At 52.8% G+C, this 23,642-nt stretch overlaps 1 protein-coding gene and 1 pseudogene across 1 annotated transcript; one reads left to right on the top strand and one right to left on the bottom strand.

Moving 5' to 3' along the window:
* Positions 1 to 586: 586 nt before the first annotated feature.
* On the bottom strand, positions 587 to 22,213 carry ADAP2 (ArfGAP with dual PH domains 2). Its single transcript, XM_087826486.1, has 12 exons — positions 21,906 to 22,213; positions 21,306 to 21,528; positions 19,653 to 19,744; positions 15,885 to 15,964; positions 15,112 to 15,114; positions 14,420 to 14,532; positions 9,575 to 9,721; positions 7,189 to 7,272; positions 4,587 to 4,649; positions 2,961 to 3,038; positions 1,827 to 2,055; positions 587 to 638 (listed from the first exon to the last, which is right to left on the bottom strand). Exons 1-12 carry the CDS (start codon positions 22,211 to 22,213, stop codon positions 604 to 606), a joined length of 1,455 nt encoding a protein of 484 aa, XP_087682612.1. The 3' UTR covers positions 587 to 603.
* Positions 17,275 to 17,998, top strand: LOC107533037 (large ribosomal subunit protein uL11-like; annotated as a pseudogene).
* Positions 22,214 to 23,642: the final 1,429 nt, after the last annotated feature.

Raw genomic sequence — 23,642 nt, 5'->3', positions numbered from 1 at the left:
GGCTCAGTTGGTTCAGTGTCATCAATGTTTGGGACCATGTACCAAAAGGTTACTGATATGTCCTTTATAGCTGCTTTTTTAAAATTTATGTCTTTTATAGCTGGTTTTAAATCCAGGATCCAATCAAGAATCACAAATCACCTGGTGCAGATCTCCAGTCTCCTTTAACCTAGAACAGCTCCCATACGACTTTGTCATGCCGTTGACGTTTTTGAGGAGTCCAGGCCAGCTGTTTTGCAGAATGTCCCTAACATAGATTTGTCTGACTATTTCTTCATGGTTAGAGTCAGATTAAATTGTTCTGGGGGGCAAGCATGCCACTTGTGTGATGCTGTGGGTGCTTCTCCATTGCAGTGTCTTCATCACGGATGTCCTGGGCCTTGAGGACATGTCCCAGACCCCCAGGTCCCCAGGGCTGGGCAGTGGTGAGGCCCAGGGAGCCGGTGAGTAAAGACCAGAGCTTTAATCTTGGCGGAGTTCACTGCCAGCGATGGCTGCCAGCTGCGGGGCACTCCTGCTGGGTAACCAAGGCCAAGCTGAGCATTTCTCCTTCCTACCAAGAACTCCCATGGCCAGTGGCCATCCAGCTCCTCCACCAGTGGGTCACCTGCTGCTGTGGCCACTCTCTTTTGATGTAGCTGCAAAGGGGGGGAAAAGAGGAATGAGGGGTGGCCGTGCCAATGCAGTCCTACAAGAGAGAAGGGACAGCAGGGGACAGGGGGAACTAGAATAATAAAAGGGCTGGAGGGGTGAGAGACAGAGGGGACACACACATACCAGAGAAGAAGAGAAAAGCAGAGACTGAGGGACACAGAAACAGAAAGAGACTCAGACACACAGGCCATGGGGACAAGAAAATAGCAGCCGATGTGCTTCACTGACAACTCCTGAGTCCATTTCAGGGGCACTTTGGCTCTGAGATTTTGGAAAGCGAAGAGAGTTTGTGTTTACACTGGTCAGACTCAAAGGGCACAAGGGTTTCTCCCAAGGGGCCCTGTGGGGTCACTTGCTCAGTCTGTACTTTTCCAAACACAGAACTTCTCCTTGTGGCCCCAGAAGCCAGGCCCTGGGCCAGAAGTTTCCAGATCTAGCTCAGAACATCTTCCCTTTATTCACAGGGCTGTTGGCAGGCAGGGAAGCCTACTTGTGACACATCTGGGGTGAAAGGGGGCAAGCAGGAGAAGGGCAGGCAGAAGAGAAGACCCAGAGAAAGGGCATTAAAAAACAGCCTTCCCTTTGTGAATGGGGAAGAATCCAAAATCCTGGGAGCTGGGCCCTGGCCGGGTAGCTCAGTTGGTTAGAGTGCCATCCTGATATGCCAAGGTTGGGGGTTGAATCCCCAGTCAGGGTACATCCAAGAATCAACCAATGAGTGCATAAACAAGTAGAACAACAAAGCTCTCTCTCTCTCAAACCAATAAATAAAAACAGAAATTAAAAAAAATAATAATCCTGGGAGCTGCCCAGCAGGCTGTGACCTTAGCTAATAACAGGCTAGGCTTTTCTCACGAGAAAAGCATCTTAGGGGACGGGAGCTGCAGGGAGAGAGGCTGCTCGGCCCCCGGACTCAGCAGAGCAGAGAAGGGGACCTCACCGAGCTCTGCCAGGGCAAAACTCCAGATGCCACAGAGGGCTCCGGGAAGGACTTCGCGTGGACAGAGAGGGCTTCTGGGATAATGTCACACTGTCTGTACTTTTTGGGGGCAGGGAAAGAATAGAACAAGCGCAGTCAGGAGCCGTGACCTCGGTCTCAGGGCTCACAGTTGACCCAGGTGAAAGAGCCCCTTTCCGCCCTCTGCCTTTGGCCAGAAGGTCCTGCATCTTACTGAGGAGGTGGAGGGCCGTCAAGGGACGGGAGAGCACGTCCCGAAAACTCTCCAGCCACTCGCCCTGCTCCTTCTCGCTGGGGCAGGTGAAGAGGAATCTGCGATCGGGGGTGACGATGGTGAGGCCAGCTTTCCAGCGACTCCCTCGGACGCCCTTGGGCAGGTCTTCACACACCTCGTACCCCTGCTCCTGGCTCCCGAGAAACACCTGGCCCAGCTCAAAGGCGTCCTGAAAACAGAGGACGCATGGTCGTCAGAGGCCACGCCTGGGGCAGAGGGGCACCTGCAGCTGTGAGAGCCCCCGAGCTCTATGTTAGAAAGAGGTGTGTGTGGGGGGGGGGGTCTCTACTGGGGATCTTTGCTAGGTAGGACTTAGAATTTGAAAGGATTTAGAATTTGTAAATGAAATCACACATATTATCTGTTAAAATAATACTCAGTATTGCCCTGGCCAGGTAGCTCAGTTGGTTAGAGCAAGAAGCAACCAATGAATGCATAACTAAGTGGAAGAAATTAGTGTTTCTCTCTCTCTCTCTCATCTAGCTATGTCTATCTCTCTCTCCCTCTCTAAAATCAATTAAAAAGTCTTTTAGAAAATTAATTTTTAAAACAAATGATATTTAGTATTTAAGGAGAGCTAACTATGCACCAGGAATTCAAGTGCTTTACACACAGTGACTCCTATAATCTTCGGCGCAACCTCTCAGGAAGGTACTGTTACTGAGCCTATTTTCCAGAGGAGGAAACTGAGGCACAGAGAGCTAGGTATTCTGTCCAGGGCACACCACGAAAAGTAGCAGGGCCGCAGCCGGAGCCCAGATATCCGAGTTCTAGAGCCCACGCCCCTAACCACCACACTCCCCAGCCTTTGGCTAGAAGTGGGCCCTGGAGACTAGAGAATGAGAAACAACCTATTTAACGACATTGGCAGCATTTTGGATGCACATAAAGGACTTCCTGCAGTTGAGGGGAGACAGTAGCTTCATGCACAGGAGATGACTCAGAGAAAAGCCACGGTGGCGCTGTGTCCCTGGCGAGGTTTCTCCAGCCCTGTAGCTTCCCACAGGCCCCGACCAGCCCTGAGCCCGCCTCTCTCTGGGGGTGAACTGGGGAAGGGCCAGCGGTGGCTCTTACCAGTGGGCTCTTGTAATAGAGCAGCCTCCGTTCCTGGGGGTCCAGGGCGAACCACCTTTTCTTGAAAGGTTCTCTCTGCTGCAAAAGAGAGGACCTTGTACCAGGGGCTGGCCACACCGGGCAGCACAGGGGTGAGAGGGCCAGCCGGGACTAGGCCACCAGGCCCAGCGGGCAGGCCAGTCGCTGCTCCGCAGTCACCCCAGGGCCCCTCCCTGAGGCCCTTGAGCTCTGAAGGCTGAGCCCATGTCCTCAGCCCTGCCAGCTTCACCCCGCTGCCTTCAGGGGCGGCTGTGGGTTGGAAGAGGCGCTTTCCTCTTTCTCAGGCTGTGGACAAGAATCTCAGAAGGAAGTTGGGAAAATCAGAAGTAGCCCTGGCCCCGGCCAAAGTCTAACCTAGGTGAGGGGAAAGAAAGCCTGAGGGCAACAGAAAACCACAGGACGGGCTGCCTGCCGGCTGCTGAAGCACCGAAACAAAGCTCCCTGGCCAGCCTGGCTCAGTGTGGTTGGAGCATCGGCCCACGGACTGAAGGGCCCCGGGTTCGATTCCAGCCAAGGGCATGTATCTCGGTTGCAGGCTCCATCCCCCAGAGACTCCATCCCCTGCGTGTGCTCGAGGCAACCAGTAGATGCGCCTCTCTCACATCCATGTGTTTTTCTCTCCCTCCCTTCCACTCTGTCTGAAAAAGCAATGGAAAAAAATATGCTCGGCTGAGGGGTTAAAAAAAAAAAAAAAAAAAGTGTGCAGCCCTTTGACTAGTTTTCATGCTGAATGAGGCTTCCTGTCACACTGACTGCTTAACACCTTTCCCGGTAGTGTTAACAACCACCCTGGCAGCATATTACACCTTTTTGGGTGTTTTTTTTAAATAAAAAAAAAGCTTTGGGATGCTGCCACTTTGGAAGTGTTTTTAGGGAGCTCCCTCTGCTTTCCCCTTCCTTTTCTCTTCCCCTCCCAATCCCCCTTCCTCTCCTCACACCTACCGCACCCCCTCCAGCCAGCCTTCTGACTTGGAGCCCCAGCCAGCCTTCTGACTTGGAGCCCCCCCCCCAGCACCCAGTCTGGGTCTGAGATGCCCTTGGGCAGCAGGAGCCTCCACCCCCCTGGGCCCTCCATGGGAGGCATGGAAGCTTCTAGGCGCCCTTTCCTTCATAGATTAGTGGGGATACGCAGCCTCTGAGGGGGTTGGCTGGGCTTAGCAAAGGCTGAGTTTGTGCTGGGGAGGGACACGCCCATGTGCCAAGCACGGGTGCAGAGGTGTGTTTTCTCAGACTCCTCTCTAGCCCCCGACGTACACGGACGACCCCAGCAGGGCCCCAGCACAGAGCACACAGTTCTGGAGAAGGTGGAAGCTGGTCCCCAAGGAGTCCCTTGCAGCTCTGCTTTCCCAGGGGCAGGGGCGGTGAGGCGGAGTTAAGAGGCAAGCAGCAGGTGGTGGTGCTGGTGAGGAGGGAGATGCCCAGGGCTGGGGAGAAGCACTTGCAGCAGCGCTGGCCAGCTAACCACGTGGCCCCAGGACTCACACACACGGGCCCACTTCCCTTCCCTCACTGTCCCACCTCCCAAATCCTGCTTCCTGCCCGCTGGGCCAGGGGCCAGGAAGGCCCCCGGGGACCCGGAGTATGTACCTTCGGACCAGTCTTTTCCATGAAGCCTTGTTTGAGGTAGTTCCTCGTGATGAGGGGCACGAGCTGGGGGAAGAGAGACATGCACTGACCCCCTGACTCAGAGCCCAGGGGCTCGGGTTCCCCACTGAACTTGGCTCCACACAAAAAAGGGGAAGTCTGGAATGGGGAAGGATGTGTGCTCGCGGTTCACAGGGTTATATTTGGAACACGGCATGGATGCAACATTAATATTTCAACAGAGCCAGACGACAGCACCCCAGATGTTCACGGGGCCTCCCAGGATAGCTGAGTCTTGGTTTAAGAACTCTGTTTAAGGGATGCTTCGATAAGCCAGGGGGTGGGCATGGGCCAGGCTCTGAGGAGACCCTCCTGGTATCAGGGTCTCCTGGAGGTCTGTTGCATATCAGGCTCCGGGAGCAATTCTCAACCACCCCGGGAGGCGGTGGATAGTATCATCCTCAGTGAATCGTTATACAGTGGTCAAGGGTATTCCCAAAGTCACACCGCTGGTAGGATGGAGATCTGGGATTCACACCCAGGGCCGACGGACACTGGACAGACACTAGTGGTGCTCCTACCACTACCCGGTGATGCTAAAGCGTAGTGGCCTCTCTGAGCCTGTTTCCCTCTGTGCAATAAGGAGACTGGATGACGCGATCTCCAGGATCGCCATCCTGTTCCCAGAGACGCTTGCAGGGACTGGTGCTGGCCTCCTGTCTCCAGGGGGTCAGCCGAGACTAGAGCTTCCAGTGACAGCCCAGCCTTCCGAGAGCAGAAGGGGTCTCCAGAGCTCCAGGCCCAGGGCAGAGGCAAAGGGGAAGTGAGGTCCGGGGAACAGGAAGTCTGAAAGGGGGAAAATTGTGAGCCAAAACCAAAAATATACCCTATACCACTCTTCTTCCCCTAAAACATATTCTATAGGCGTTAATTCCTTCATTTGGAGAAAAAACAGCATCCCTACTGTTCAATGGTCTAGTCTGGGCCTCGGGAAACGCCTGGGAGAGGGAAAGGCACGTGACTGGAGTACTGTCCACTGCACCTTAGATGCCTTGGGTCACCCGATTCTCACAATAGCCCTGGAAGGGAAGTAGTGTCCCCATGGCGACAGATGAGTAAACCGAGGCTCAAAGAGGTAAGGTGACCTGGCCTAGGTAACACATCAGCTTCCCTGACCTCAGTCCATGCATCCTTAGCACAGGACCAAAATCCCATGAGGACTCTCCGGGTTCCTGGCATCTGGATGCCTAAGCTTGAACCAGGCCTTGGGGGATTGCCCAGGACCTCACACAGACACCAGGGAGGAGAGACAGGGAAGAGAGGCAGGCAGGGAGGAGGCTGGGGGTAGGCAGGGTTAACGACGGCAGATGAGAGAGGCGAAAGGACATTGAGGATGTTGGCCAAAGACCAATTTTCTCTGCAGGGGTCAGCAAAGTTGGAGAGCTCGGCCAGATAAACAAGGCAGAGCATCTGCACTTTGTCCCGTCCTCTCCAGTCAGCAGTCAGCAGTCAGCACTCCCAGCACCCTTCCCACAGGGTCCTGCATTCGCCCGCCCTGGGTGCTGACTCTGCAGACTGGGAGCACCCTGACTCAGGCTCATGGGGCCGCTCTCAGAGAGTTGCCATCTGGGTGCACCCCATCCCAGGCACTTGGCTCCCTGCACACTTTGGAATTAGGAAGCATTTAGGTTTTCAAGGAGGACCTAACAGTTTGGAATAAGACAGTCCCAGGATTAATACACTCTTAGAGTAGGGCCTAAAGCAGACACCAGATCACAGCACCTCAAAGCCGAAAGGGACCCTGAAGATGACCCAGATCAACTGCCATCATACAGATCTGGAGACAGGTGTGCAGAGAGGTGATGTGACCTGCATTGGTCACACAGCAAGTCAGCCACAGGGCATCCATGAGAGCCCAGGCCTCCTGGCTTAAGGCAGCATCCTCTGCCCCACACTGTTGGCTTCCCCAGCCAAGCCTGAGAGAGGTGCATGGATGCCCCTGACATCTGAAGACAACCAACATGAAGTTCAAAGGCTCACCACCACCTGGGCCATGAAAGGCAGACTGTTCCCTCTAGAATTGCAACGGGGAAGATCCCACTGCCTTCATGAGACCAGAATACGAAAGGGCAAAGGGGTTGTGAAAGTGGGAGGAGTACCTTTGGTTATCTGCTTGACCTTCCTGGGACTCAGTTTCTCATCAGCAAAATGGGAGCAATCACCCCCACCTAACTGCCTGCTGCAAGATTATGAGATAAAAAGGAATTACGAGATAATATGGGCTCTAAAGCACTTTTCAGAGGGAGAACGGGTCAGGAAGAAATGCTCGAATCCTGAGCCCTTTGACAGGGTGGATGAATCCTTGCAGCCCTAAGGGGAGATCCTGACCTGCCTTTTGGGGTCCGCTTTGCAATGTGGGAGGCCGTAATCCCCCCGGCCTCCCCAGGAGAAAGCCTTTACTTTCCCTCTGAGCTACCCAACCCCAAGTCTCAAGGTCTTGCCTACGAACCAACCTAGTCTGGCCTCTGAGTGTCTTCGAGGTCAGCAGACAAGGAGAGGAGGTGGCAGAGAGGAGACTTGGAAGTTGGGGTCCACTTTAGCTCACCTCAGACTCTGGGAGCTCAGGAAAGGCTGTCTTTAGGTACTGCAGACGGGCTGCACGGAGGGCATTGAACCAGTCCACTATCTCCTGCAGAGAGAAAGACAAAGGACAAAGGCACAGCTGGTGAGATGGGGCAGTGGAGCTGAGTGTGGTGGCAGGAAGCGCTGCGTCTTCAGGTCTGGGCGCATGCATTCCGCACATGCACACACCCAGTTCCACTCAGGGGCCTGTGGGCTGATCACAGGCATCTGGGGGGACAATGCCAGAGACCAGGGGGCAGGGCTCACCTGAGCAAGTGGGAAGCCACTGGCAGGGAGGTCCCAGGGCCATGGGAAAGGACCAAGGTGAGTTATGCAATGGCCTAGGATGGTCCTTGACATTTTCTCACGTGTGTACAAGTCACCTGAGGATCTCATTACAATGCAGATATGGATTCAGTGGGTTTGGGGAGGGGCCTGAGATTCTGCATTCCTAACAATCTCTCAGTGATTGTCAGTGGGACCCACTTTGAGGACCAAAGGTCCTCAGATGACAAAGACCGGTTTTCAGGTGGGGGCACGCACACCTGGGGATGCTCCTCCAAGGGGGGAGGTGCTCATTGCTTGGAGAGCAACGTAGACCAAAGCTGGCTTGGATCTTCTGCTGTCGCTGGAGAATGCATCCCTCGGCAGTGTGGGCCACCATCACCTCTCACCAGGCGAACAGCTCGTCTGGCTCGGTCTGCCTCTGCTCTGCTGTTCTCCAGTCAGTCCTTCCCCCGCAGCCAGAGTGGTTTTCTAATTTAGAGTAATTTTCTAAATCTACGGAGTCTAGCTTTGAGTCCTCTCCATGACCCTCACGAAGAAAATCTAAGCCCTTCAGTGTGACTTACTTTGCCTCTGAGCTCCTTCCATACAAAGCCCTTTGCAATCCCAACACATGCTGTTCCCTCCTCCAGGAACACTTCCCTCCCCCCACACATACCTACTGCCTAGAACATTCCATTCATCCCGAAGGGTAGTTTAGATGCTGAAATAGATTTTTGCTCAGCTCAAGCCCTGCTTCTGTGAGAGATGCCCCACCCATTCTCACCCACCCACCACCTTGCCTCAGTTGCAGTCACATTTGCTGCTATGATCCCGCCTCTTCTTGGCCACAGCAACTGGACCAGGGCTGGACCAATGCAGAGGCTGGACTGGGCTTTTCAGATTCTTTCTCCCAGGAATGTGGAACTGGGAGGCAGAGAGACTTGTTCAGGAAGCTGCAGTGCTACACTTTGATGTAACTGGGTGATCGGAAAATTCATTTGAATATGGCTTTAGAGGAATGAAACTGTCTCTCACGGGTCGAGCACGCAGGCGTAGCATTGGGAGTTCTGAGCTCTCTAGTCCCTGGAGTTAAGAATGTTTTTGTGTGTCAGGCACTGTCCCTCAGTGGGCCCATCCCGGGAAAGACCCAGCTAGGACCTTCACTTTGGAAGGTCGCTCCAGTCACAAGCTGATGACCTCAGGGACAAATCCAACCTGCATTCATGTTTGTTTGGCTCCTGAAGTTTTGTTTGTTTCAATCCTCTCTGTGAGTTTTCCTGTTTGCAGCAGCCTCACAGCTGCTTCCTTCACCTTTAAATTATCTATCGGGCTCCCAAAGGCGAGACTGTGCAGCACCCCCGGCTTATGTTGAACTGATGAAGAACTTGGGGTATCAAGGGAAGGAGCAGAATGGCCAGACCTAGGTTGTCAGCTGCTCTACAACTGGGCAAGTAGGAAGGAGTCAGGTACCATAAGTGTCAGAGACCTTGGGCACCTCAGTGAAAGTACTTATAGCTGCGACTAGCACAGGGGGGGGCCACCAGTGTCCAGCCAGTCTGAGCGACAGCAGAGAGCCCACCATGCACTGAGAACCAGGGATCTGATTGCCTGGACCTTCAAGTAGCTCTTCTCAAACTTTAATGTGCCTAAGGTTCACCTGCGGCGGTTCTGATAAGCTCCCAGCTGTTGGGACAGGACCTCACGTCGAAGAGCAAGGCCCCAGAATGCACTGCTGCCTGATCGTCTCTCCATTCCTCCTCCCATATTCAGAATCTCTGCATATTTAGAACCTCTGGCTCTACCTGGATTTGCCATCCTGGGGGATTTGTCATCCCGGGGCATAGTCCCTCCTGCTGACTGGACTCCCCTTAGTGGATGTGCTCTGTCCAGACACACCCACAGGACCTGTCAGGATCCTCTCTCTGATCTCCCTCTGCCTTCCTCACACTGCTATCTCTGACCAGAAAGTGAGGATACACTTAGGCAAACAGTAGGTGCAGATCTCAAGAGGCAGCTGAACAAGGGAGCTGGGGAGCTGGGCCTGCAGAGCCCTGGGGTGCTGAGCTGGAGGCTGGCGGGCGTGGCAAGGCCAGTCATCCTACCTTGCCACTTTCGTGATACACAAACAGGTTCCGGATGTGGCCCTCTTTCTGGTAGGTGATCTGCAGCCCGTGGGGGTTCCCTATCTTCTCCGTCTGGAAGGTGGCATTCAAGTCCTTGATGTTGATGACAGCTTTGGGGCTTTTACCCTGAAAGAGAGGGAATGGATAGTCAGGATGCCGGCAGTCTGCAAGGTGACTAATCTCCTGCACCAAGGCCTTAATGCAGACAGATAACCAATTTGTAACTTTTCATGGGTTTTCACTGTTCTTGCTCTGATATTAAGACGCAGGTATTATATTGCCATCCTGCCATCCCCGCTTAATCAGACCAGCCTCTCTGAGCTAGCATGGGGCTTGGAAAGGCCTTAACTCAGGACTGTTCAAACTTTTTAGCCATAGAACTTTTCCTGGAGCAAATCATCTGTGGAAGCCAAACAAATAAAATAAAGCAGATAAAAGCAGATGCTAGGTGCCCTGGCCAGTGTGTCTCCGTTGGCTGAGTGTTGTCCCGTGCACCAAAAGGTCGCTGATTCGATTCCCGGTCCAGGCACAAGCCCAGGTTTCAGGCTCGATCCCCAGTAGAGGGTGTGCAGGAGGCAGCTGATTGATGTTTCTCTCTCTCCCTTCCTCTCTCTCTAAAATCAATAAAAACATTAAAAAAAAACAAAAACCCAGCAGATGCAGGGTACTCTCCGTTCTCAGGGTTCTGAAACAGTCCAATCACTGATTAATGCAGAGCAGGGAAGAGTGCCCTCCTTCATAACGGATCAGAAACAAAAATGAAACAGACACTGTAGAGCTGTGGTAGCCATTAGAATTAAAATTAAAATTAAATAAAAATAAAACTTCCGTTCCGTACTCATCCCCATTTCAAGCGCCCAAGGAGCTGCTCAAGGCCAGTGGCCAGGGTATTGAACAGGGCAGATGTAGAACACTCTGTCCCTGAAGAAAGTTCTATTGGACAGTCTTCTCTAGAGGGGTATTTGGTCATATTTATTAAAGTATTGAGCGTTTTGCTTTGACTCACAGCTGTGCATCTCAGAATCCATCCCAAGGAGGTCACTGCACTACTGTGCGAACATGCATGGCAAAAGATGTCTATTGCCGTGTTGCTTATAGCAGAAAAAGAAGAAATTATTTAAATGTCCACTAATGATTGTGGGTAAAATAAATAAATTATGGTACATCCACACAATGAAATGCTACAGAAATTTAAAAGAATAATTTAGATCAATGTTACTAATGTGAAAAAATGTCCATGACATTCATGAGAAATACCAAGTCCCAAAACAGGAACCTACTAAAACAAAAATTACACACATACAGAGAAAATATATGTATATGGACAATATACATGTATATACATGTAATTATATCCATACACATATATATATTATATGTGCATAATATATATGTATATCACACATATACATTTATATATACTATATGTATATTTGGACATGCCTAAAAAGTATAGACAGATTTACGATAAAAACGGTTTTCTTGAAAGATTATTGAAAGACTTTTCTCTTAAAATATTTCCTATGAAAAATACTACAGTAATTATAAAGTACATCTAATTTTGTCAATACCGTTTCCAACTTTTTAAAAAAGAAATATGACATTACTAAGAAAGGCAACCCCCTTTAGCTACTACCCAGCCCGTCTCTTCTCCTCCCCTCCCCACAGGCCATCACCGTCACGAGTCTGGTGTGTATTCTTCTAGCTCACTTTTTATACTTTTACACACATGTCCCATATCTATGAGCAATATAGAGTATTTTTTCATGTGGCTTTAATTTACAAAAATGGTATCATACTATAAGAATCAGTCTATATCTTGCTTTCGTCACTCAACATTGTATATTTCAGTTCTATCCATGTTGAGACACAGCAATTTAGTTTGCTCTTGCAAATGACTACAGCAAAAGGTATTCATTTTTCCTACTGACAGACACTGAGATTGTTTCTGATTTCTGCTGCAGTCAGCTTCTGTCCCTGGTCCACATGTGCGAGAGTTTCTCTAGGTCGCAGCATACGCTTAGGAAAGGAACTGCTAGGTCACATGCCTGTGTACCTTTGACTTGCTGGAAACTGCCAAGCGATTTTGCTGAGTGGCTCTCCACGGTGGTTGTACCAATACTTACATCCATAAATAACATAGACGGCTTCCCCTTCCCCCTCATTCTAACACTTGATGCTGCCAATTTTTAACATTTTTGCCAATATGATGGGTTTGAAATTGGATCTCACTGTTTTCATTTAATCAGCTATGTTGAGGTATAATTGATAAACAATAAATGAACTCATTTTAAGAGTACAGTTTATTTTTCATAAGCCCATATTCCCCCACAATCAAGATGTAGAACATCACTATCACCCCCAAAAGAGTGTCCTCCTGCCCGTTTGCTGTCAATCCCCACCCTCCACCCCCCACCCCAGGCAGTCACTGACCTACTTTCTACTGATAGAGAGTAGTTTTGCTCGCTCTAGAATTTCATATAAATGAAATTATGTGGTGCATACTCTTGTACAAGGCTTCTTTGGCTCAGAATAATATTTTTAGATTAATCCACATTATTGCATTTTTCAGTTTGCCCCTTTTTTACTGCTGAGTAATATTCCATTCTATGGATGGATTATAGTTTGTTTAGTCATTCGGCTGCGGGTGGACATTTGGGTTCTTTCCAGGTTTCAGGTATTACAAATACAGCTTCTGTGAACATTTGTGTGTAAGTCTTGAGGACATATGATTCTGTTCCTCTTCAGTAAATACCTAGCAGTGGAATGGCTGGGTTGTGTGGCTAGGTATGCATTTAACTTTATTAAAAATTGCCAAGTTGTTTTCCAGAGAGGTTGTATTACTTTACATTGCTGGTCCCTTTTTAACCATAGCCATTAAAAATGTTACCAGCTTTTTTCATTGTAGCCATTACGGTGGGCGTGCGGCACATCTCATGGCTTTAGTTCACATTTTCCTGACTGCCCGAGATATGGAGCGTCTCTTCTTGTACGTATCAGGCCTTTTGGTTTCCTTTTCCGCAAAAGGCCAGTCCTTTCCCTTTGCCATTTTTCTAATGGGTTGCATTTTTCTTCTTGATTTGTGGGGTTGTTTTTATTGTAATGTGTTCTGGGTATTAACCTTTTGTTATGCTGAGATAGCTTCTGACTTTCACTTTCTTTATACTTCATTTACTTTTTGTATTAACCAAAATTTTTACATAAAAAATGATGTTAAAAATTATAATGTTAAAAATTTCCCTTTTGAGCCCCCACTGGTGTGGCTCAGCCATTTCAGGCTCGATCCCCAGCAGGGGGCGAGCAGGAGGCAGCCGATCAATGACTCTCATTGATGTTTCTCTCTCTCTCCCTCTCCCTTCCTCTCTCTGAAATCAATAAAGATATTTTTTTTAAATGTTCCCTTTTGGGAAAGAAAGAAAAAGAATAAAGGCAACTGATGTTATTTTTAGACTGTTTTAGACAGAACTGGCTTAGAACTCAGAAACAGATCGACTTTTCCCAGCCAAGGATGAGACTCTGAGAGGCCAGCTCCCAGCGGCTGCTGGGGGTCAGTGCCCCTCCTAAGTCTGCAGCACCCCTTTCTCTTCCTGCCTCTTGTGCCTGCAACGTTTTTCAGTGTTTTAAACTGAAAACGGAGAAGAAACCCCTGCTCTCGCTCAGAGGATGAATACCCTTCATCCCCCATCATTTCTCTCTTGGCTCCAGACTGTGGCCGCGCTGGACAGACTTCCCTGCAAGTCTCCCGTGGCCTAGAAGGTCCTCCTCTCCGTGAGTCCATCTCCCTCCCCTCTTTTCTTTGCCCGGTTACTCTGACCTCCTTGATGCCCCGAAGGCCCACCAAACACTTCCAGCTCAGGCCAGGGCTGAGCAGTTTGTACACTGAACAAAAGGAAATCCCATGCCTGAGGCTACAAGTGAGAACTGGAATCCAGGCTTCAGTCTGTCCAGCCTGGGCCCCGGGGACTGCACCCCCTCCGAGGGTCATCTTTTCTAATCAGCACACAGGCATATATGCTAGCCAGGGCCATGCTCAGGGCTACTGCACATACTGTTCCCCCAGAGCCACACAACTCCCACTCTTTGAGCTGTCTGTCCAGATGTCATCGAAGAGGCCTTCTCTGACCCCTCTGTTAGTCCCCCTCCCCCGGCACATTCCCATCACCTTCTAACCCTTCACTCCTTTATTCTTTTTTTTTTTTTTTTAATATATCTTTATTGATTTCAGAGAGAGGAAAGGAGAGGGAGAGAGAGCTAGAAACATCAATGATGAGAGAGTCATTGATCGAGCCTGCAACCCGGGCATGTGCCCTGACCGGGAATCGAACCCTGATCGCCTGGATCCTAGGTCGACGCTCAACTGCTGAGCCACGCCCGGCCGGGCTCACCCCTTTATTCTTAGAACTTACTGCCACCTGACATTTCATATATTGATGTCCATTTGATTACCATCTGTCTCCTTCCACTAGAATGAAAGCCCTAAGAGAACTGGAGCTTTGTTTAGTTCACTGCTGTATCCCCAGTGTCTACAATAATGTCTAGCATAGGGCAGGTACTCAATAAATATTTCTCGAGTGTATGAAGAAATTAAGTAAAATCAAGTGATCACCAAAGGCTTAATCATGGGCCGGTCTAAGCCCATTCTAGGTGAACAGAAGGCGTATGTTAGTGGACTGGGTTGATGGTACAAGCAACGGAAACTAGGATGTGGTGCCTGTCAGTGGCTGAGACCATCCCCAAGGCAAGGCGCGATGGATTCAAGTGGAGACCTCAGGGGGGCGAGAGCCCGGTGCTCAGGGAGGGGACCGCACTCGTCTGGCCTCTTACCTCTTCTTTAGTGTAGTACTTCAGAAGGCCTTCCCTCGCCAACAGGACAAATCTCCTTCTCAGGAACTGCGCGTTGTCCCTCCCCCGCTTCCACAGGAGCCCTTCTCGGTTACCTTGGCCACCAAGGACAAAAAAGAGTGAACACCCACAGCCTTAAGACAAACAAGCAGCTCACACACCTTGTAGGGCCTTAGGGTAAAACGAACCTTCCATCTGCTGCTAAAATGCCTCGAATCTCACTTAGCTATTTCAGGTGCAAGGACACAGGGCGTCCTCTCTGGGGCCAAATTTTCCAAAACCTTATGGTTTTAGTTGGGCTCCCCTCAACGTTCTTCCTTGGTTACTTCTTTTATTTTCTTTTATTTTTTAAATATATCTTTATTGATTTCAGAGAGAGGAAGGGCGAGGGGGAGAAATAGAAATGTTAATGACGAGAGAGTCATCGATCAGCTGCCTCCTGCACGCCCCCTGCTAGGGATTGAGCCCCAAAACCCAGGCATGTGCCCTGACTGGGACTTGAACCTTGGTCTCCAACCGCTGAGGCTCCACCGCTGAGCCACGCCGGCCGGGTCTTAGTTATTTCTTAAGAAGACACAGTAAAGCCTTAAGTAGGCTAAGTGCTGAGAAACTGTACTGATGACTTCACACTCTCCAGAGTGCAGGCATAGAGAATGACCCCTAGCCATAGGCACCTGCTGGCTGAAAAATACCATGTGCTGCCTGGCTGGCGTGGCTCAGCGGTTGAGCATCGACCTATGAAACAGGAGATCCTGGTTCGATTCCCGGTCAGGGCACATGACCGGGTTGTGGGTTCGATCCCCAGTAGGGGGTGTGCAGGAGGCAGCCGATCAATGACATTATTAATGTTTCTATCTCTCTCTCTCCCTCTCCCTTCCTCTCTCTGAAAACAATAAAGACATATTTTTAAAAAAATACCATATGCTCCTGGTAGCTAAGAGAATTGAGCACTGGCTGCCTCTGGTCCTCAAAGAGTGGTTTTGTGCACTTTGCTCTCCAGATCAGTATCAGCTTGGGCTCAGAGCAGCTGGGCAGACGCTGCCACAGGTCCAGGGCCACGAATGAGGTTGTGCTTTGCACAAAGACAGGAAGGAGGCTGAAATCCAGCCCATGCACCTTACTAAGCCTGGGTCACACCAGGGGCTACGTCAGCCAGGAGCAGGGTGTATTGCTGGTGGGCAAGTCTTCCTGCAACTTATACTAAGACCCTACACACTTGTGACCCTACAAGGACCTGAGATAAATATGCTTCCTGCCCACTCAGACCACAAACCCCACCAATTGACATGTTGCCGTTGCAGAGGCATGGGAACCCTCGCCTGGGCCTCTGTGGCCGGAGTCAGGGCAGCAGATATCTCTTGGCTGGACCTTGCTCCTAATAATCAGGCACTTTTTTCTAGAACTGGCTGCAACAGAGACCTCAAAAGATGATGAAAGTCAACTGTACCTGAGGGTGAGATGGTTTTCCCATCGGCCGTAAATTCCTGTCTCTCATACTTAGCTCTAATCCACTGTTCCTTTAAGACCCTAAAAAGAGAAAACCTCTGGTCAGCTGCGTCTGACGCATTCTCTACCCGAGGCGACCTGCTGAGGCCCCGCAGCTGAGGACGGGAGCATCACGCAGCCTCCTAACCGCTGCTCAGACTACCCGGGGCTTCTCAGCCGGGGAACTGTTAACGCTTGAAGCGGGGTGACTCTGTCATGGGGGCTGTCCTGTGCTTTGCAGAATGTTTGGCAGCATCTCTGGCCTCTGCCCCCTGGATGCCAGCAGCCCTTCCTCCCCAGGGATACCCACAAGTGTCTTCAGGCATTGCCAGTGTCTCCTGGGGAGAAATACAGCCCCCAGTGGGCTATACAAAAACCACTGGGCTACTCCGATCCCAGCCTCAGCCCTGTAGGTCAGCGAGGCAGACACCAGCTCCTCCGGGTCGTCTCCGCTGCGGCCCCCCGCTGCCGGCTCCTAGCTTAAGCCAGGAGAGTCCAGGAGCCTCCTCCTGCGGCCTGCCCGTGAACTCTGGGCATGCTACGCCGGACGGAGCAGTGGTCTTGGGGCCTAACCGTCTGGAACCTGGTCCCACTCGACCACTTATCCACTGTGTGACCAGGAACAAGTTACTTAACTCCTCTGAAGTTGGGGAGTGTGCCGATAATATTACACCTACCTATCCCTTAGGGTAGGTTTAAAGGTATATAAAGGGCATAGTACCATGCTCAGCACAGAGTCAGTGTTCAATATCAGCCCAATTAGATATTGTCTTCCGTGACCCCCGAGGAAAAACCATACAGCCAAGAGTGGGCATAATTCAATCGTTTGGTTCTCTCTTGCAATTTCCAGGGAAATGTTCCAAGGCTTATATGACCTCAGCCCCACAACCACAGGGAATGACCTAGAGCTGGGCACCTGGCCCAAACTGGCCAATCAGAGCCCTGCCCAGGGCTGTGGGGACCCAAAGGAGCGAAACCGAGAGGGATGAGTTAGAAGCCCCGTCTGGGGTCAAGCTGGGAGCTGGAGCTGGGGACCTAGACGTGGTCTTGCTCCCAGCTACATGAAAGAAGCCCGGCGGGGAGAAAGAAGCCAGAAGAGAGCCAGAGAGGGTCTGAGAGACCTGATGGTGTTTGTCCTGGCGTGTCCTTCCTAGGGTGACTCCACCTCTGTCCTTCCTGCAGTCTGATCCCCAGAACCCATAACATCTTGTTCCTAAGCCGGTTTAAACTGGGTTTCTGTCACTTACGATCAAACCTTATCCAGCTTTTTGGCTTTTGGCTCAAAGGAAAGGTAGGTGCAACTGTCTCTGGTCGTCCCAAATCTGGGTTCATCGACACCAGCCGCCTCGGCCATGCCGCTGAAGCTCAGCCCCAAGGAGATCAAAGTCGTATACCTCAAGTGCACTGGTGGGGAAGTCGGTGCCATGTCTGCCCTGGCCCCCAAGATCAGCCCCCTGGGTCTGCCTCCAAAACAGGTTGGTGATGACACTGCCCAAGCAACTGGTGATTGGGAGGGTCTGAGGATTACAGCGAAGCTGATCGTTCAGAACAGACAGCCCCAGACCGAGGGAGCGCCTTCTGCCTCTGCCCTGATCACTGGAGCCCTCAGAGAACCCCCACAAGACAGAAAGAAAATATTAAGCCCAGCGCTGGCCGGTGCGGCTCAGCTGGTGGAGCGTCATCCCATATACCAAAAGGTCGCCAGTTCAATTCCCGGTCAGGGCACATACCTAAGTTTCAGGTTCAATTTTTGGCCGGGGCATGCACAAGAGGCAAGTGATCGATGTTTCTTTCCCTCTCCCCCCTCACTCTCTCTCTCCCCCTCTCCCTTCCTCTCTCTCTCAAATCAGTAAAAACATTTAAAAAAACATTAAGCACAGTGGAAATACCACTTTTGATGAGATTGTCAACATTGCCCAACAGATACGTCACTGATCTTTAGCTAGAGAACTCTCTGGAGCCATTAGAGAGATCCTGAGGACTGCCTGGTCTGTGGGCTGCAATGCTGATGGCTGCCGCCCTCGGGACATCATTGATGACATCAACAGTGCTGCAGTGGAATTCCCAGCTAGTTAAGAACTTCAAAGGGAAATAGTTCAATAAAGATCATATGACAACCAAAAAAAAAGAAAAAAAGAGTCCTATCTAATGCAGAGTCCTCAGGACAGTGAGGAGAGTCACTGAGCCCACCATGGAACCCTGAGCCACAGGGTCAGAGCTGGGAGAGGGAATGGAGACTGAGGCCCCAATCCTGGTCCTGGAGGTGGAGAATTTGGAGGACTGGCAGAATTGGAGGGAAGAGGCCATTAGAATTCAGCTAAAAGGGTTGTTAAAGCATAGGGCTGTTGCTGGAGTCATGACAAGCAGTGACTGTGTAGTGCGGGCAGAAAGCCTTGCACATAGTAGGTGCTCACCAAGTGCTCTTGGAGCAAAGGGCTGAGTGGCAGAGGTGAGGCAAGGTGATCAGGCCTCTCGAGTTGAGCCTGGCACATCGCTCAGCTGGGCCAGGGACCAGGCAGCATTCCAGAGCTGACGCTGAGAAACGGACTCAAAGCAGCATTTCGGGTGGCCTCTGAGATTTTTACATAAACTATTTCATCTAATCCACCACCACGCCGTGATGTAGGCATCATTATCGAGATTTCAGAGGTGAAGATGCTACGAGTCAGAGAGGTTTAGTAACTTGTCTGCCTTTTCACAGCTAGGTCATAGGTAGACTCGGGAAACAACACCGAGGTGTCCCGAGTCAAAAGCAGTGCCTCCCCTGCTGCAGGGAAATTGCAGGACCACCAGGTAGATGTGTAGTGTGTACACTGTCCAAAAGCATCCTGCTGAGGATAGAGGACAGTGACAGCTGAAATGCAGCCGGCTTCCCACAAGCCGTGTCCCCATGAGGCTGTGTCTGCCCAGAGGGATGCCTTCTCCCCATTTACACAGGTGCTGTCTAGCAGCCCTGGCAGTGAGGCTGAGTCCCTGGGAGAGAGGTTCAGGCTCAGGCCGTCAATCCTACAGAGGTCTGGGGTCACTAGGTACTAGTGTCACACTGACCCCTCACTTCCAAGTGAAATGAGCCCTCTTGTTTCTTCACAGATACTCCCTGGACCTCCCCGGGGCCACCCCAATTATACTGGATTTTCCCAATGCCATGGTTCAGTCACCCACGCCCTGGGTCAGATGGGCTAGTTCCAGCTGTGCCTCTATAAGCTTCTGGTTTTTCATCTATATCATGGGGATAATGGCAGGATTTATCTCATAGGGTTGTTGAGAGAATTCAACAAATTAATGCACACAATTATCTAGCACAGGGCCTGGTATATAGGTAAAGCTCAATAAAGATTAGCAGCTACTATTATTTTTATGGTTATTATTTAGGGGTCTGGGGCCCAGGTGGCTACTTTGGGACAGCCCAAATGTAACACTCCGTAGAAAGTAGCTGGAATTCATTTGTTTTACTAAAATGCTAGCGTTTCTCTTCTCTATCAAGTTAGCCACCCCTGTGAGAACATCAGAGGCAAATGGGCAGATAATAGAGAAAATGCCCCCATTCCATAGCTATGGAAACTGAATCCCAGAGGGAGGAAATAACCCAAGCAATAAAGGTAGAGAGGGGCTTAAACTAGGTCTTATGTGTTCTCCGTGACAGTACCACTCTTTCCTGGACGCCCCTGCTGACCAGGTCCCCGCTGTGACCACCCAGGGCCCGGAGGCGGGGTTGGGACCATGCACTCACAGGCAGTCGCCAGCCTGGGGGATGTAGTAGAAAGCAGGGACTCTGGCTTCGTACTTGGCCTTCGCACGGAGGTTCCCGTTGTGGGTCATAAACTGCAAAACAACAGCAACTTGATGGTAATATTAGAACTTGAAAAATGTGAAATGAAACCATAGTCTACCCAGAAGGCCACTGTTCTCACCGGCTCCTCCGCTGAGTCAGGACGCGTCCCACCAGGCTGCTGCGGTGCCGCTGGAAAGCCCAGCCCCGAGCAAAGCGGTGCCGTAGCAACTATGCCTCGTGGAGGCAGAGCACACCACAGCTCCCACACATCGGTTCACTTCGTCCCCTTAATCATTTTAATATTACCATCCCTGTTTTAGAGGCTCAGAGAAGTTAAGTGACTTACCCAAGGTGACACAGCTAGTAAGTGGAGAGCTGGGATTCAAACCCAGGCCTGTCTAACTCCAAAGCTCATGTTCTTTCTCCCACCCCCTCCACAGATGGCCAGGACCCCCAGCAACAGTCCCTGCAAGTCTGCAGTCCCCACTAGTTCAGGATTATCACTGGGGCCCACTGACACCTGAGAGACCCAGAGGCACATGCGCCAAGAGTGGCCCTGGCCAACAGTCCACAGTCAGTAACAGCAGTGGCATATCAGGGTGAGGGCGGAGCGGGAAGGAACATCAGGTTTTTAACGGGGTGAGCCCCATTCTCCCCCTCCCCAGGGGCCACCGGGCTGTATCACAGGATTTGCATGGGCTTTGGATCCCAGCAGAGCAAGGTTCACATCCCAGCTGTTCCACTTTTTCACAGAGTGACCCTTAGCAATATTTAATCCCTGAGCTTCAGGGAGCTCCCCTGCAAAACTGGAGAAAAGGTAACAGGGGAGGCATAAGGCACAAGTAAACAACCTTGGGTTTGTGTGCTGGGTTGCTGGTTTCCTGCCCTAGCCTAGCATGTGCGCTCCAGGTGAGCAGAGACTTTATCTTGCTCACTGCTCTCTCCTAATGCCCAGCACATAGTAGGCTTCCAGTAGCTAGGCGTTGAACGAGTGCTAACTAAAGCATCTAGCCCAGCGGTCTAGCACAGCGCCCGGCACAGACTGGGCACTCGGAGCCCAGGGCCTGCTTCCCCGGCGGCCCTTGACATCTCAGCCAACCAGCCCAGTTGAGAGCTGCCTGCTCTCGGAAGGTGTCCTGGCCAAACTGGCGTTTTCCATCCCGGCTGAAGGTGTCCTCCATCTCCGCAGGTCACGGGAGCAAAGCGGTCCCCTTCCCGGCTGGGGGGACTGGAGGGAGAACAGACTCAGGACACTCGAGCAGGGATGCTTCTGCTCCAGGCCAGGACTTGCAGCTGTGAACTGAGGGCTTCCTCTGTACCTGCATCGCGCCCACATTTAATCCTTACAGCAGCCCCGGGAGGGGGTCGTGGGTGTCCCCACAACACAGATGTGGAAACCGAGGGGCCCACAGCTAGGGTTGAATAACAAGCTCAGGGCCTCACCGCTGGTGCATAAACAAGTGATGACGCTGGGTTTTGAACTCAGAGCCTGTGTCTGAGCCTCGGCTCTAACAGGCTGTGCTTCCTCTCCCTGGTCGCTGCCCCTCTCTGGGCCTTGGCTTCCTTCCCTCGCGCCCACCGCCTGCACCCGGGCCCCCAGCCCCTGGCTACCTCCACTATACTGTCGTCCCAGAAGTCCAGCCTCACGGACTTCACTTTGCTGATGTCCGGGAAGTTGCGGTGGACGCCGGAGCAGTTCAGACAGATGAAGATGCCCAGCTTGTAGGAGGCCCAGTCGGGATCTGGGGGGCGAGAGGGCAGGAGCCCGACTAGGTGCGGAGCTGGGCGCGGGCGCCGGGCGCCCTCCTCTCGGCGTCCCCACCGTGGGTGAACCCTCTGGGCACCCCGGGGCCAGGACGGAGATGTCAGAGGAGCTCCGGGAACGCGGGCGAGGGTCAGGCGGCCGGGCTGCGGGAACCGAGAGGGGGGCGCGGCCCGAGGGACCGGCCCCCCCCAGGCGCGCGGCGGGGGGGGCCGCAGGTGGGGAAGTCCGGCTCCGAGACCGAGTCAGGGGACCCTCCGAGGGGACCTGACACGTCCCCGCGGGCCGTCCCCTCCGCAGTGAGGCTGCGCAGCTGGAAGGCGGGAGGACCCGGGGGCGTCGGGGGGGCGTCGGGGGGAGCACTGCGTGGTAAGGGGGTGCCGGAGCGGGGTCTGGGACCCCCTCGGTGTGGGGGATGTCATGGGTCGAGTTTGTGGGGTGTCCGGCACCAGGTCCGGGGAGGTAGGGTGTCTGGCGAGGGCGGCGGGCGGCCCGGTCGGGGCGCCCGGGTCCGGGATGGAGGGTCGGGGTCAGGAGTGGGAAGGGCGGGCAGGGGGCGGGCGGAGGTGGGGTCGTCGGGGTCCTGGCCCCGAGGGCGTCCTAGGGTGGCGCCGGGGTCCGGCGGAGCGGAGGGGTCTGGCTCGGGGTCGGGGCCGCGCTTACCCGGCGCCCCGCAGTCGGCGCAGCGCGCGTTGCCCGTGCCCGGCGCGCGCAGCAGCTCCAGCAGCCGCTTCTTGTTGCGCTCGCGGTCGCCCATGGCCCGCGCGGCCGCCCGCACCGGCGGAGAGGGGTGTGGACCCCGCGCTCGGGCCCCGCCCGCACAGCCCAGGGCTCCTCCCCGCGCCGGGCGGCGCCGCCCCAGCCCGCGGGCTCCGGGACGGCTCGGAGGGGCGGGGGCGCCCGGGCGCGGGGCTCGGAGCCGCGGGGCGCAGATCCGACCCGGCCCGCCACCCGCCTGCTGCGTGGCCGCGGACAGCCTCCCCGGCCTCTCCGGGCCTGGTTCCCCCTCTGCAGGAGGGAAGGAAAGGCGCGTGCCTGCGTCTCGGGGCTCCTGGGGAAATCAGACAGGACCTAACTCCTGGGAAAGCGTTCTGCCGACGCCGATTTTACATCGACTTAGAGATTTTAGAGACATGCAAATGCCACCTCCTCAGGAAGCCCTCCCTGATACCCAGCCTCGAGGAATCCCCCAAGCCTGGGGTCCGCCCAGAGCGCCCTCACGGAGTCCGTCCGTCCCTGCGGCCCAGCACCGCCTACCTGCCTTGCACCGCCGGTTATGTGTTTATGTCAACCCCTCCTCCCTCCCACACCCCCACCCACACCCCGCACCGGATAGCCTGATGTCAGTAGTTTTATTTCTGCATCTCACACAGCTCCTGGAAATAGTGCCTGCGTATTTTTAGAAGTCCATGAATGGTTGCATGACCCTGCTCACCAGGAAGTGTGGTTTCACCAACGTGGACACCTCTAAACAGGTTTTTTTGTTTGTTTGTTTTTTTATGGATTTAGAGAGAGAGGAAGGGGGAGAGAGAGACACATACACACATCAATGTGAGAAATACCAATGGGTTTCCTACCTCAGGAGCCCTGATGGGGAATCGAACCCAAAACCCTGGTTGCATCTGGAGGATGCTCCAACCAACTGAACGACTCGGCCCCTGAACAGTTTTACCCGTGAAGTGTGGGCAGGGCCTCGGCGGTCTTGAATGTGGGCATTTCATTAATCCCTGTTCCCTCCCCCATTCCTGTCACTCCCTGAGGCCGTCTTCAGCGACCCACGGGCTTCCTTCTGGTCAGGCACACACACTGCACACTCTGGCCATCGCCTCTGTCGGGAAACACCGTCTGTCCGAGGCAAGTGGCTTAATGCACGTGGATGTTCGGTTTCCATCCTGATGGTCGGCAGCTGGTGGTGCAGCTCACACGCCGGCATCCCCAGTTCAGCACACACGCGGTACACGTGCAAATGCCCAGGGCAGCTGGGTGTAGTGGGGTGAGCCCAGGAACCCAGGCTTTGAGTCTTGGCTCCATCACTTCCTAGCTGTGTGGCTGTGGGCAAGTGCCCTCTCGTCTGAGCCTCAGACTCCACCCCCACAAAACGCGGATCGCAGGATCCTCAGAGGGCATCAAGGTGTGCGGGCACGTGGCACACACAGCCCTCAAGACGCGCTGGCTTCCCTGCTTCC

The sequence above is a fragment of the Miniopterus natalensis genome, chromosome 17 (genome assembly GCF_054644295.1).
Source record: "Miniopterus natalensis isolate mMinNat1 chromosome 17, mMinNat1.hap1, whole genome shotgun sequence".
Taxonomy (NCBI): Eukaryota; Metazoa; Chordata; class Mammalia; order Chiroptera; family Miniopteridae; genus Miniopterus; species Miniopterus natalensis.
The sequence above is the reverse complement of the archived record's forward strand: the minus strand, read 5'-3'. Positions and strand labels throughout refer to the sequence as shown.